Source organism: Penicillium manginii (genome assembly GCF_028828005.1).
Source record: "Penicillium manginii strain IBT 31320 chromosome Unknown utg000003l:1.0-959480.0:1.0-959601.0, whole genome shotgun sequence".
Taxonomy (NCBI): Eukaryota; Fungi; Ascomycota; class Eurotiomycetes; order Eurotiales; family Aspergillaceae; genus Penicillium; species Penicillium manginii.
The window spans coordinates 516,736-530,754 of NW_026643104.1; the positions used below are offsets into that span (position 1 = coordinate 516,736).

General features: G+C 48.8%; 4 protein-coding genes across 4 annotated transcripts; all 4 read right to left on the bottom strand.

The window, feature by feature from the left end:
* Positions 1-1,452: 1,452 nt before the first annotated feature.
* Positions 1,453-1,944, bottom strand: N7533_003559 (uncharacterized protein; the record flags this gene model as incomplete). Its single annotated transcript, XM_057100209.1, has 1 exon — positions 1,453-1,944. The coding sequence occupies one exon, from the start codon at positions 1,942-1,944 to the stop codon at positions 1,453-1,455; it is 492 nt and encodes a 163-aa protein (XP_056962897.1).
* Positions 1,945-4,361: 2,417 nt separating this feature from the next.
* On the bottom strand, positions 4,362-6,403 carry N7533_003560 (uncharacterized protein; the record flags this gene model as incomplete). The annotated part of the gene is made up of 2 exons (XM_057100210.1): positions 4,362-5,662; positions 5,728-6,403. 2 exons carry the CDS (start codon positions 6,401-6,403, stop codon positions 4,362-4,364), a joined length of 1,977 nt encoding a protein of 658 aa, XP_056962898.1.
* Positions 6,404-8,144: 1,741 nt separating this feature from the next.
* N7533_003561 (putative acetamidase) lies at positions 8,145-10,082 on the bottom strand (the record flags this gene model as incomplete). The annotated part of the gene is made up of 4 exons (XM_057100211.1): positions 8,145-8,968; positions 9,030-9,500; positions 9,564-9,967; positions 10,042-10,082. The coding sequence occupies 4 exons, from the start codon at positions 10,080-10,082 to the stop codon at positions 8,145-8,147; spliced, it is 1,740 nt and encodes a 579-aa protein (XP_056962899.1).
* Positions 10,083-10,773: 691 nt separating this feature from the next.
* Positions 10,774-11,100, bottom strand: N7533_003562 (uncharacterized protein; the record flags this gene model as incomplete). The annotated part of the gene is made up of 2 exons (XM_057100212.1): positions 10,774-10,930; positions 10,991-11,100. The coding sequence occupies 2 exons, from the start codon at positions 11,098-11,100 to the stop codon at positions 10,774-10,776; spliced, it is 267 nt and encodes an 88-aa protein (XP_056962900.1).
* Positions 11,101-14,019: the final 2,919 nt, after the last annotated feature.

Here is a 14,019-nt window from a genome sequence, read left to right on the forward strand (position 1 = left end):
AAGGAAAGAGAGAGATTTCCGCGAGAAAATATTAAATGGGGACGGCCGGGGGTGAGCCATGCAAATGATATTCGGGGACAGCCACGGCAAAAAATCGCGAGGGGCGATTGCGTGCTCAAAAATTAGCAGCTGCAACAGCGGGACCTTCCTTCTTTGACAGCCTAAAACCACGCGAGCAAAATCTTAAATTATCGGCTCAGATCCGAGTTTATGGTCCCCCATAGTTCATTTTAGCTACACACAACCCAGTTCATGTCTAACCCACTCTATACTCGAGAACTCCATCTAAATAAAGAAGATCGATTTCTCCATTCTTGCTGCATGATCTGTGTGCAAACAGGGGAATATTGCCAAGCACTGTTATGGCCTAAGCGAGAATAGCGATGCCATGGAATCAAATCGCAGATGCCGAAATCTTTTTCGGACCCACCGGGCTAGATCGAGTTACGTAAATAAGCGTGCGTTTTTCTGCACGCCATCTGCCTCCAAAATGTCTTGATCATTCCTTTGAAAGTTAATTAACAATAAAACCGCTCATCAAGAATTGCCTAATACTTCATCAAAGAGTTCGGTGAGCAGAACGATGGGGTGCTTCCGGAAAGAAATCTCGAAGGCGAACGCAGTGGCGACTTTCGGCTTCCCGAGACCCGTGGACAACTGAGCGCCACGCTTTGGACGCCTGGAGAATCTGGCGAGAATTTTTAATTTTGTTTGGCAGGAGAAGACCCACATCGTGTGGAGTTAATTCAAGATTGCTGCAGGGAATACTATAACCTAAAATAGTTAGTGACTCATTACAGGAGGTCATATGTATGTGCTTATCGTTTTTACGAATCCCGACTCGAACTCGAAGTGGCAAGATCACGGTATTCCAAAGCTGCAGTTTCACCATGTTTCTGCCTGAGTACTACTACATCATACTAGTCATGGCAGTATATAAACGACATCAAAACGTAACATGAATCCTTGCGCAGTTAATAACCTGCATAAACTAGTTAACGCATGGCATAGTCCCCGAGAGCCCAAGCTAAAGAAAACCCCTAACGAAAGACTGAAGACCAAAGAAAAGAGTAGGGATGTGTCTAAAATAATTCCCGAACGAGCCAAACCAATCAATGGATAGAAAAAAAAAAACAAAGTTAAAGAAGTGAACAGAGAGGAAAATCCCAACACCGAATTAAGAATGGCAAGAGCATGAATCCGCCCTGTTGTGGGTAGCATGATAAAGTCGCATGTGAGATTGAAGTTTATCTTTGCGACCAAAGGATTCCTTGCATTCACGAACAGGACATTTGAACTCCTCTGGAGCGACGTGAGTGGACTTGATGTGTCGCCAGAGACACGTTTGTCGGGAAAATGTGCTGGTATACATGCACCCCTCCCATCGGCACTTGTATCGACCATAGTGGTTGACACTGAGTAATGTCAGAGAGTTTTGGAGCAAAGCACATGTTAGTAATGAGATATAACCGTAAACACATACTCGATGCTCGCCGCTTGGCGGGGTTGAACCCCTGTGCTATGTGCACATGTATTTTCGTAGCTCGCTATGTCGAGAGGTTCTTCTGGCGAGGAGTTGAAGGATGAGATCCTCGCCATTGGGGTACTCTTGGGAGTACTGGGATGACAGGCTGCGTTGTGCGCATCTGGTAGAATGTAACCATTTGGACTGCCGATCGGCCAGGGGATACAATTGGGATGATGGAAAGAGGAAGGTGGTGTGACTGCTGGGTTGGAGCAAGGAGATGCTGAGATAGGAGATATACCCGTGTTTGAATTGCTATTTGGCGCATGGTGTAGCCAGTGTTGTCCGACCGATGTCGCCGGAGTGGGATAGTAGGCTGTGTTAGTCCAGGAAACCTCTGGGTACCCTGGGCCCCGGGTTTCATCATTTGGCGACAGGGCTGGGCCGTTGGAGCGACCGTTGTGCAAGGGAGCCGCCATTATGCAAGCAGTGGCACGAATTTTGTGTGCGAGAAATATCTTGAATTATCAGAGCCGTTGGTTTGCAGTAGAGCTAAAATAGAGAGTGAACGGAGCGGAAATCTTTCCAAAGAGCGAGCTTTAAATAATCGCCGTGAGAATCGGCAGAAGAAAGCTCCACTACTTCAGAATCATGTTGAAATCAAAGCTGCAAGAACACATCAGATCGATTCCTCTTGCAGAAGAATGCCAGGACTAGGGGGCATTCACACTGCATCGAGAAAACGAATATGTCTATCGAAACTTGAACCAACGAATCGGACGTGCTGGAGTGTGGAGTGCCCAAGGTCCTTCCAGGGTAGATACGGTAAAACCGGGGAAGCAGCTCCCACCCAACTGGTCAAGGCTGAAGGCTTGTAGATCATCCAGAGTCACGGATCTACTTAGACTAGTTCATGCATGTATGGTGGGGCGAGTGTAGCTTGAATGTCTACAGAGTACGAGGATGTACTGTCGCGTGGGTAGGTAGCTTTAAAACTCCACGAACGTTCCGGGCCGCGTAGCTGAAAAACAAAATAATATATTAGCTGGAACTTTATCACATTCCAAGGTTCTTCAAGGAGATATTAGCATGGCAAAACACATGATACCTCATGGAGCTGTAAACGCATGACATATTACTCCCTGTCGAAAGCGTTGTTGGAATTGAAACATACGCCGGTGTCATCACACATTTAGGCAACGCCGGTTTGAAACAAGTCTGTATGCATATGCATATGCATGAATGTCGGACAGCGCCGTCCGCAGCGGAGCTGCCCGAGAACTCCATCACCAGAGCAATCTTGCGAGCAACACCATGGTTAGTTCGACCAGTCGAGCCAGCCTTTGCAGATGATATCGGCTACCCGAGGAACGAAATAGCTTCATCACATACCGCCTGCAGCAAATGAGTCCAGTTCGAGCCGGCATGTCTCGCCTTAGCTGCATGGCCTCTCAAGGGAGAAATCGTCGACCAACCACGAGGTGAGCCGAACCCGCTGATCTGCAGGATGCCAAAATCACGGGATGGCGCCCGAAGCGATGATCCTGGGGCCCGACCAAAAGCTGCAATAATCTAAAGCGAAACAAGCTAGGGACGAGATCTGGGCCCCAGCATGGACTCTTGTCGGCCTAGGGGGGATGACACCCGCGCCCAGACTCGATTGGCCATGCCACTCAGGATTCACCATCTCTTTGTTGCCAAGGATCGAGGACTCCATTCCAGCCCCCATTCTTTGCATATCGCCTTGCAGGGTGCAATGGCGCTAATGTCGGATGTGTCTTCCTTCTCTAGCTCATCGACTAGTCCGACGCTAATCTGTTGAGCCTCATTTGTCACCACTCAGCCCCGAGGCTGTTGGAACGGAAAGATATGAGTCTATTGACGTCTGAATCCTGAAAATCAGCTACCAATCGAGCGATGAGTCAGAGCAAGGGCTCTCGATAAACTTTCAAAGGACGTAATGATGTGGGAGGGTGCATGTGCGTTTGTTGTTGAACACCAGTCAGAAGGATAGGATTTGCGCTTACCACCGTATAGTGTTGTGCCTGTTGCTCGTCTGAATCTAGACCGGTAGATCTTCTAGAGAAGAGAATCAAAGAGGTATTCTCAGGGACGATCAATCGCCATCTTGATGCTGGCAAAGTGAAGGTAAAGTGATGGAACAAGAAATACGCGGTAATACTCGCTTCAACAGGACAGGTGGGCAGATTCAAAATTCGAAAGCCGGGCCATGGAATAATAGACAATTGACTAGTCAGGAGTCGAAACAGAGGGTATGTCCATCTCACCTGGGAATGAAGACCAAGCCAGCCCTCAAACACCTCAAGCCAGTTTAAACCGACAACAAACACCTGGGCAGTAAACCCAATTAAAGGGCCCACCAGAAATTATATTCCAAACCATTGTCCATCCCCAGATCTACTCAACGTATCGCAATCAAGATCGGCAATTTAATATCAGCGGAGGATCCTGAGCAGGGTCTTGTAGCATTGCCTTGGACTTTTTCTAGATTGAATCTTGGAACTTGAAGTTGCAAACTTGTTTATTTGGGTCTTTTTAAGTATTCAGTTTCTTTATTTAAATCGCTAAAACCAAAGGAAAGTGGTTAGTCTTGATGTATGGTATTAATATAGATTCTCCAGAGACCGAGATTACACTTTGCCAGCAGCTTGACTGATCACGCAATCGAGATATCTCATCTGGGAAGAAAAATGCAGTCCTGGCATTAGAATCAGTATATGTGTGCTGTGCCTACAAATCCGGTAACGCAGTAGACAAGGCAGTAAATGGTTTCAAGTAAATTGCCGATGTCCAAGTAGGAGCATGGAAAGTCCGAGAATATGTGCAGAATGTGCTTGAAATCTGTCGAGCAGAGGTACACATTCGAGAATCGCATTCAACTTCTCGCCTCGGTCACGCTGTTCGCAAGGTGAATTGCATCGTAAAAAAGACCCTCCGCCGATTCATCACAAGCCATATCGTACCAAAGCATGATCTCAAGAACACGCTTGACACCTAGCCAGGAGGAGATCCTGCTCCTCCATAAGGTCTGTCCCAGGGCTGAAGCAAAGAATGGACGTTCTGGCATTTGTGTGGCGGCAATCCCGCCTAACACGAGGATCCACAATAAAGGAATTCGTGTTTGCGGTGATGTCCATAAACCAGAAGCATCCGGGTCGCGGAGAACACCCTGTAATTGCTGGGCTAGCCTGGCGAGGGGCGTGCTCTGAGCCGGGACAGGGAAAATAACGCCGACGGCGAAAATCCAACTAGCTAGCCGGCAAGCCTCGTACGTGATCGCATGTACAGGATGAATGAAATGGTGAGATATTGTCGACGCGGGTGGAAGAGATAGGATGGTATATTGTGTTAGGTTTCTTTGGTCTGCTAGTAGTGAGGGATCGTGGCTTGTTTCGAGACTAGCTCGAACAATGTTGATGTACATGCGAGCGGCTTGGAATGCCTCCGCCATTTGTGGAGTTATTCCAATGCTGCCGAGTCGACCGAAGCCACGGTTGATGTCGGATTGATCAAATCCAAGGAGAGGTTGGAGTTCTATCCCGCAGCGGGACTCATCTACGGGCCAGAACTCAAAGCCTGGCTTGGTGCAGAGTACGCTCGCGGTGAATATGTCAGAACTTGGGCTGGTTAGCTTTCGCACGGGATAGGAAGTTCGAAATTTCGGGCTAACAAACAAAGATATAGTAGCCGCCAGCCCGGCCGTTTTTATACTCTGCAGTCCACCACGCATGATGATCAGTTGAACCAGTCCTTGGATATGGATCATGTTAGGAGGCAAGCAGCCATAGACGTTGAGCCATTGCAGGCGTTGAAACGGGGCTTTGAAGGGAGTGGGCAGCTTTCGTCTGAAAGTGTCGTCCATCGCCTGGTGGTGAGCCATACATATCACGCTCAAGATGACCGCGTCGCTAACTCGGCGAAAGGGGTCTTTCATGGCCGCGTTGATCAACTCGATTGCTTCCAGTTCGCACTGCTGTAAAAGACGCTCTTGCCTAGGGCCGAAGCTGGAGCTCGGAGTGGCCTGATTAAGCCATTGGACTCGCTGGTGACAGAGCGATCCGTATATAAACGCCGTAAAGAGGGCAGGGTCAGACAATGAAAGAGGAAACCAAGCATCGCCAGCCTTTTTCACGTGTCTCGACCTAGGGATGAGCCCGGGCCATAATACCGTTGTAACTGGGGGAGGTATTAGTGAATAGATCCATTTCGGTCAGAATCATCAGGAGTTCAAGAATACTAACGGTATGTCTCGCATGGGTTTACGACGTCCGGCGGGAATTGCGTCGGATATGTGCCAAAGGGGTCGAAGAGGCCGGAAATCTGGGGTTCAACGCGGGTCACCTCGTGCCATGGAATAAAGGCTATTGGTTCCGTTGGCGAAGCCGCATCATCACTACTATCACTGCTATCGCTGGCGTGGGATGGGGGAAATGGTGATCTCTGCCATACACGCGTCGGTCGCTGATTCAAGCCTCTGGGAGAGATACCGCGGCGCGGGGCGGGGGCAAAGCGGGTCGGCTGGGGTGAGGGACGCGAGACGACAATAAATGAGGTTGGTGCGCGGTCATCGTTCGGCAATGGGGGCCGGGTGGCAGCTTGTGCATGTGCACTCTGGGGATTATTGGGAGGAGCTGACCCTCCTATTGACGCGCCAATTGATATGCCGGTTGAAAATGAGGCCGATGTCGATGCTGATGCTGATGCTGAAGCCGAGGAGGAACTTGACGACAGTGACTTCGAAGCTGCCTCCGTCGCACGATCTTTATCTCTGCTCTGGTCGGAGATCCATCGTCCCACATGTGCTCGCACAAGGTGTTGGGCTTTTTTTCGTTCAGTCTCGGACGAAGGTCGGGCATTGACAAAATGAATCCCGTCCGACTTGCGAATGCCACCTCGTTGGTTTTTCTTGGATGCCATTCTCCCTTAAACTTGAAGCCTAACCATCACCAACGGCAGGAAATGCAGTAGTCCAGGATCTGCATCCTGCTAGTCTAAGGCACAAATCGCAGGTCGCAAGTTGCTGGTCACAGGGGAGTTTGTAAGATATGTGGAGAATAGAGGGGTATATTCGCAGAGAATGGGTCGAAGACACAAGAGAGCGACCGCGGTAAAGTGGACAAGGACGAAGATAAGGACAAGGGTTAGTTCAACCTTGGAATGAAGTCGAAGAAGAGGGAAGTGGAAGTGAAAGTGCAAGTTGACTTTGGTCCTACGTTGACCCCGTGACTTCCATCTTCACCTCGCACTTTCCCTTCAGAGGAACTCTTCTCCGTTCACCATTCTCCATTTCCATCAACTTCTGCAGGTTTGATTCCAATCACTTCACTGGAATTGATCTGAACCTTTTCGCATGAGCACGCCATTGGATCCTGTCTCCCTGGTGGAGCTCCCTATTTAGCGCCGCATTAGACCGTGCCCCTGTCAACTCCGCGATTCCTTCGCATTGTCTTATTGTCTATTGACCGGGATGTTCCAATCGGGAGCAAATATCCAGATCTGCAGCCCTGTACACGCCTCACAGTCTCCTCGCACAATGTGTACATTGTACCATATTGATCATTCCACGGGACGCTCTGACGGGGAGTGGAGAGGAGGGGCGGCATACGGGATGAGATTAAAGACTAAAGACAAGGGCGACCACTGCTCTACGGAGGAGAGCTACGGTACTCTGTGGCCAAAGAACTATCCGCATCATCTCGATCCGATCGATTCCCCTGCAAAACAAGCCATGGCTTACGCCCAGCTTCCAGGCCAGCCTACGCACAGAAAATGAATGACAGCTGGCACCGCAGATCCCACACATCCTTGGCTAGATCACTAGTGGAGACGCGATGTGATGCGGAGAAGTCGAGCTTCGTTCCGGTCCAATCCAGCTCCCCCCGCTATTTTAGCCGAGGTTTGTATATCCCACCAGGGGCAGACAGCCAAGCGTGAGTAGAAAAGTAACGTGACTTTGCTCCACCATGGGTAGAATCGCGGAATAATTATTGGCCGAAGGTGGGTCAAAGGTCACGTTACTTCTCTACCCACGCTTGGCTGAATCGCGTCCCAGGAGCTCCGAGTTTCCTTTCCACCCTTTCACTGACAATATCTGTCGACATTTGCTTCTAGGATGTACTGATCTTCCACTTAACCTTCAAGACAGGGCGTGTCACGGGTTCAAGGTGCATGTAGGGATCTGCAATTCCGGTGGTGATGGTGGGTAGCACAGACGCGGACTTCTCTTGTTTGCCTTTCGATGCGCTGGATTAAGATTTGCGTCTTAGCCCTGCGGGAGGCACGATGGGTTCATTTCATTCTGTCACTGATTGGTTGTTGATCGGGTTACCCCTCTGTAATACGAGGTCGTACTAGTAGTCGCGGGTACGGCCTGCCGGAGGAGTTTGGGGACGTTAAGGTTACTAATACTACTTGCACGTAGACGGGTTTGAGGATAGCGGTGTTTTTCAATTGTACCGTGCTATTAGTATTCACAGTTTTGTATGGAAGCTAGGATTTAATATTGGCAATTAAGACCAGAAATCAGTGAAGCAATTCTTGGAATGTTTCATTGATTATACTGCTAACACGCGTGTGACTCCAGGGCTGTTAACCTGGAACTAACCAGGTATTGCAAAATACTACACTCTCAGTGCTGATGGTATACCATATCGCTCACCTAATCAATCTCCAACAAAGAATACTTCGCACTCCCCCCAGTCACCGGATCAATATAAACCTCCAACGCCTTCTCCACCGCAGCCATATACCCCAGAACCTGCTCCTCCTGCCACCTTCGACCAACAACCTGCACAGCCGTAGGCAACCCCGCCATCTTTCCAGAATCATAATGCTTCCACGCGCCACGGGCAATACCATTATCCGCACCAAGCCGCTTAAGAACAGTCTTGTAAGGCGCGACAAGCGCATCACGCACAGCATCCACATGGCCGACCGGTATCACGCCGGCGGAGTAATCAAGCAGGTTCCACAAAAACGTGTAGCCACACGAGGAGACGGCGTCGTGCATAGCTTTGTGCGGTAGTGCGGGTGTGGCGTTGACTGGGCAGAGGATGAAATCGTATTGCTGGGTTTCTGCGTCCCACCATTGGTGCCAGGTTGCGCGGAAGGACTCGCGGGCGGCGGTTAGTGGCCATAGCTGTGCGGCGGTTTTGGGGCCGAAGTTGCGGATTAGGGTTGCGGTTACTTTGTCGCGTTTTATGTAGCGGACGTAGAGGTAGTAGAGGTAGCGGATGGGTTGGGGGAGGTGGGCCACGCGGCGGAGTTGGTTTGCGCCTGGGTCTGAGGGCTCGAAGGTGTGGAGGTTGGATTCAAAGTGGTGGCAGCCGTCGGAGTTGAGGAGTTGGGAGGCTAGGTTTAAGCCGGTGAATGGGTCTGCGTTGGATGGAGGTGTGATTTCTGAGACGGTGTGGCCGGCTTCGGTTAGGGCGGCGACGGTTGTTGCGATGGCTCGTTCGATGGCGGGAGTTGGGGGGACCACGCCTGGATAGTGAGTTAGTCTATGTCGAGGAAGTGGCGAATTGGAATAAGTTTTGTGACATACCATCATTGCTCATCAGACCAATGCGGAGAGGCTTGCTCTGGGCTTCGGTTTCGAGATCTCCACGCCATGAAATGGGGTGCACTGAGTGATCATACTTCCAAGGCTGCATGTTAATGATCGCGCGGGTGAAGTAGGTCAGGTCGTTCAGGGTGCGAGCCATTGGGCTGAAGACACTGGGGATACCCTCTTGCCCAGGCATGCTGGTGCTGACACCAGCCTTGGGCCAGCGACCAGTACTGCAGCGCAGCGAGTAGATTCCACTCCATGCGGCTGGGACACGGACTGATCCAGCAACATCAGAGCCAATACCGATGCGACCACCCAGTGCCAGAAGGGCACCTTCTCCGCCGGTCGAGCCACCGGGGGAATAGCCTGGGACATGAGGGTTCAAGCAGGTGCCCCAGAGGCCATTGGCAGACTCAAAGGAGAGCAACGTAATAGGCAATGCGGTCTTCGCATAGGGCACGGCTCCTGTGATCTGATCAGTATGGACGCGATGCTGGTATTCCGAGTAACTTTTTTCAAGGCACTCACCGGCATCCTTGAGGAGTCTCGCCATGGGACCATCTTGTTGGGCTGGGTTATTGGCGAATGACGCGTAGCCAACGCTGGTGTCGAAGCCCTTGACCTGGATCGAATCCTTAAGAGAGACGGGGATTCCCGCCAAAGGTCCCCTCAGGTTGATATCGGACTTGAGCCATGACTCTGCCTCGGGGAGGAGTAGCTCCGTGATGCAGTTTGTGCGCCTTTGTGCTCTCACCGCAACTTTGCCGTATGTGCGCAGGACGTTCAGCGGGGAGGTGGTGTCGGCTTGCACATCACGCACCAAGTCCTCGATTGGTTGGTCGATGATTTCCTTGTCGGCCTCGGTGATGGAAAGGTGGTAAGGGTATGGTAATGAGGTGAAACGGGCGGCGCGTTCCGCTTGTTTTTGATTGCTGTTGTGGAGTTAGAGCTGATGGAGCGAGTGTGGGGAAGTTGGGGGGGAGCTTTAGGTCGAAAAAGGACATACCGTATACGCCGGTAGGTGAAATAGTCAAATGGAGGCAGCATGATGGGTTTTGCAGTAGGATACAACAGATGTGATCCACGTATGGGGAGAAGAGAGAGTTAAAAAGAAAAGAAAAGCAAAGAAAGGAAAGCAAAGGGGTGAAGCAACGAATGTGCGGGGAAGGCGGGGAGAGTTGAGCGATAAGCCTGTCCCTTCCGATTGTCCGCCCCGAGGCTGGCCGCAGCGGGCTTTAGTCCGCTGATACCCCAGAGTAGCCGCTATCACTTAGGTAGCAGGAGACTAGAATTAAACCTAACTGGTTTATTTTGATACTAGTATGATTTACTAGTATCACTTCCATACTATGAGCACTATTACATATCAGAGGTGAGCTTGCATGCGTCCACCTACCTAATCGGGACTCACTTTATACCTGGGTACTACTGTACTAGGGGTAGCTATTGGACCCACTGATAGCTGATTATCATGAATATGCACTGGTTTGATAAGTAAAGTGGTATACTAGTAATATTTATTTTCATTTGGTACTATCTTAGTGCTCTATAAACCCCAGTAGTCCCCAGTCCATCTTAGTGCCGCTGGAGTTGCGGCGGGTATATCTCCAATTCCTCCCTGGAAAAATCAACGCCAGCAATCGCTAGAAATGCATAATTTGAAAACAAAAATTCCCAGAAAGTAATGATGCAATAGTGTTCTTGTTCTTCTCTTTTTTTTGCTCCGAGTCTCGCTGGTCTAGGGCTCTGGCGATTGCAGCCAGTTGTGTCTGGCTAGCCACCACACAACCACACCGCCAGTCACCGCCAGGATAATGCAGAAGAAGATGATGAATCCGCAGATAAGCGAGCGTTTACGTTTGCGACGTTCGCGCTCAAGCCAGGAGTCAGGTTGTCTGTGTAACTTATTAGTCACGGTGTTCGAATAAAAATCAGTCTGAGTGGGAGGAACTTACTTCTTGATGGCTTGTTCGAGATCCAGTTGACTTTGTGTTTTGGCTTGGTCGTCTCGGTGGACAGCTGTGGAAAATCGCTTCCAAAAGAATGGGTCTCGAACGAGTGCCATTTTAGATTGTTGGGAAGATGAAGTAATTGTATGTGCTTCGGTTGTTGCCCTGTAAGGCGGGTTGTTGACACCCCTTGCTGAAACTTGACGGCGGTTCGGGGAGTGTACTTGTTGACAAAGACCTCTGATAATTGTTTGAAGCTTTCAGAATCGTGTGAATGTTGTGTCAATGATCTTGAACGGATGGACAAAGCGTATAGTGAGGAGGATTGCGACCGTAGAAATGGAGTGTGAGCGGGGAGTGCCGAAGATTAGATAGAGGGATAGAGGGGATTAGGCACACTTAACTGATGGAGAGAAGGACTGTGCGATCAGATGCAGGCCGAGGAATCCAGTGCCAGTCATGCTACCTTTGTCTGGGGGCTGGGCGGACAAGGCAGCTCATATCTGGCCCGTCTGGCCCGGCTTGGATATGTGAGTATTCTTCCATAAACACTACGATAAGTGGTAGTTTTTGCCATTTGAACGTCGATAGTTGTCATGGTTTCCATATGGTCCAATGAGAGACTCCTATTCCTTGGAGGAATACCGCCCGTTAATGAGGTATGTCAGTCCGGAATGAAGGGGCTCATTGCCTGCCGATTGTCGAAGTGGTCGGTGGAACCGAGCCAATGAAGGGTCATGAATGAACCCTTTGGAATGCATATCGTGTTGATCGACTATCGACATGCGGCACATCTGGTGGCTGGATGTAGTGCAGTGCCATCAAGCGGATCTCTTTCGATATGCAGAGGATGTATTGGCTGAGATCGCGAGAAAAGATCTAAAATTTCCTACCCCGTGTATAAAATCGAAACATGGCCAATGATTCTTCGAACTTTATGGTTTTCGGATCTGTGGCAGAAGTTTAATTTACGGGTTTCATGGATCGTTGGCGTCAAGGGCTACATTTCGAGCCAATGGTGCGTGGAATCAACAAAGAACCTAGTTTCTTCTCCTTCCCGGTGCTTCTCGATGAACCATAAATATCAAAGACCCCTTTTAGCTAGTACTATTGGCTTTGGATAAAGTAAAGAAACAATCGGGTATATAGTTAACACAAAGATATTGGGCTCATCCGCTCACGACGTATACATATCAGATAACTTCTGGCAACGCTTAGCATTCTCCTTCTATTCTACTCACCATTCGCCGCTTTTGCTTACTAAGTACTTAGCTATCCCCATCTAATCAGGGAGGCTGCGATCAGAACTATAATCTAATCACTGACCCTGGTCTGAGCATTCTAGGCTGCTTCCCAATCTACTACAATTTGGGATGATCTGACTCTAACCGCAGAGTAACGTGTTTCACCGAGCTGCCACCCTCATAAAATGCAGTTAATATGAGAATTACAACATCAAATATCTCAACAAAGGCACTTTATTTTCTATCATAACTCATAAAATATGTCTTTATTAGAGTGAAAAAATAACGTAACTGGAAAAAAATTGTTTCGGATAATTATTTGGTACCTAGGTACCTAGATAGGATTATAAAAAATACCTGGTAATTTATACAACTCAGAGATTAATATACCTATCTACATGAGGAAAATATTTCTATACTCCAGTTAAAAACTACTAGTGATTAATCATACTATATAGAATACTATACCTTTAAATGACCTTCTAAATAGAAATAGTTATTGAGTTGTAAAGTTGTATTTTATCTTACTACGTGTTTTGGGGCTGGCAGCCTGGTGGGGGTGTTAGCTTTGTGGTGAAATACGTTAATAGGCGCTGAACCTATTGGATAGGCAGTAAACATCATATTTTGTCGTGCCAATTACCTGTTAGTTAGTCCGAGCTGTTTCTGATGATTAGGGCCTCATTTAAATTGGGTTTAGCGAGAGCTTGAGATGAGGTGGAGATTGGATTTCTCACATCGTGGGTCTGGTAGAGGACCACCGCCGCCACCTTCATTGTCTCCTGGGAGGCTTGTTCTACCAGATCCCGAGGAAAGGTCAGCCCGATACTGCGCGTGACTTTTTAAACAGTCGGAAAGAGCAGTATTGAATCGCATATTTGGGATTTTTGCATTAGGGCTAAGAGGGGCGGTATCGATGTCAGATGAACTGAGCCAATATTGACTGCTATCCTGGCACCACATCCTGCCGGTACACTCTTCGCGAAAATTGCAAACATGAGCGCAGTCTTGGGCGCTATGAAATTTGTCTATCATGATACCGATGTGGTCAACCGGGTTACTGGATAGCCTTTACATTAGTAGGCATTTCGAGTTCTCTGTGTAGTAATCTCCTTATTATGAAAGGTATCTCAGATATAATTGGAATTATCCGCAGGCGTGAGCTTGGTTGTGACGACTGACAAAGGCATCGAGAAGAAGTTGGAGCTGAGGCTTTACTGCGAAGTATACGATGGCATAGGGTGTTTCTTGAGCTCGCTAGGATAAGAATGGCGATAGTAGTTTGGAGAACGAATTATATGCCTCTTGCAATTACTGGTGACCAGGAAATACCACTTGAACCCAGAGAGTCGGTATGATTTGTGGCTCTCTTCAACGTGACACAGCATCCTTTAGGCAGTGTGAAATCATGTGCGGCAAGGAGACAGAGATCCTCAATTAAAAAGATTGATATCCATTATAGCCCCTCCCCGTTCAAGACTCGATTAATATCTCCGGGGCTGTAATGCATATCTAGAACAGGGTATATTGATGGTTGCCTCCTGGATTGCGGGTGGTGATGTCGAGGTAGTGGTCGAAACAGTGTGGGTCTGTACTACTGTACGAGTAGCTCTTCACAGTCACAGCACATGCGCATAGTGGCTTGAAAATATTAATGACGTATTAGTAAGAGATGTAAACCTTGGAACTTTGAAGCTTGGAAATTTTCATGTATGCAGATGCTTCTGGTAGTTAGTAGTTGAATTGACCGATCTACCGAGTTGGTATTGAATCAGAGTTATTTGCCGCGAG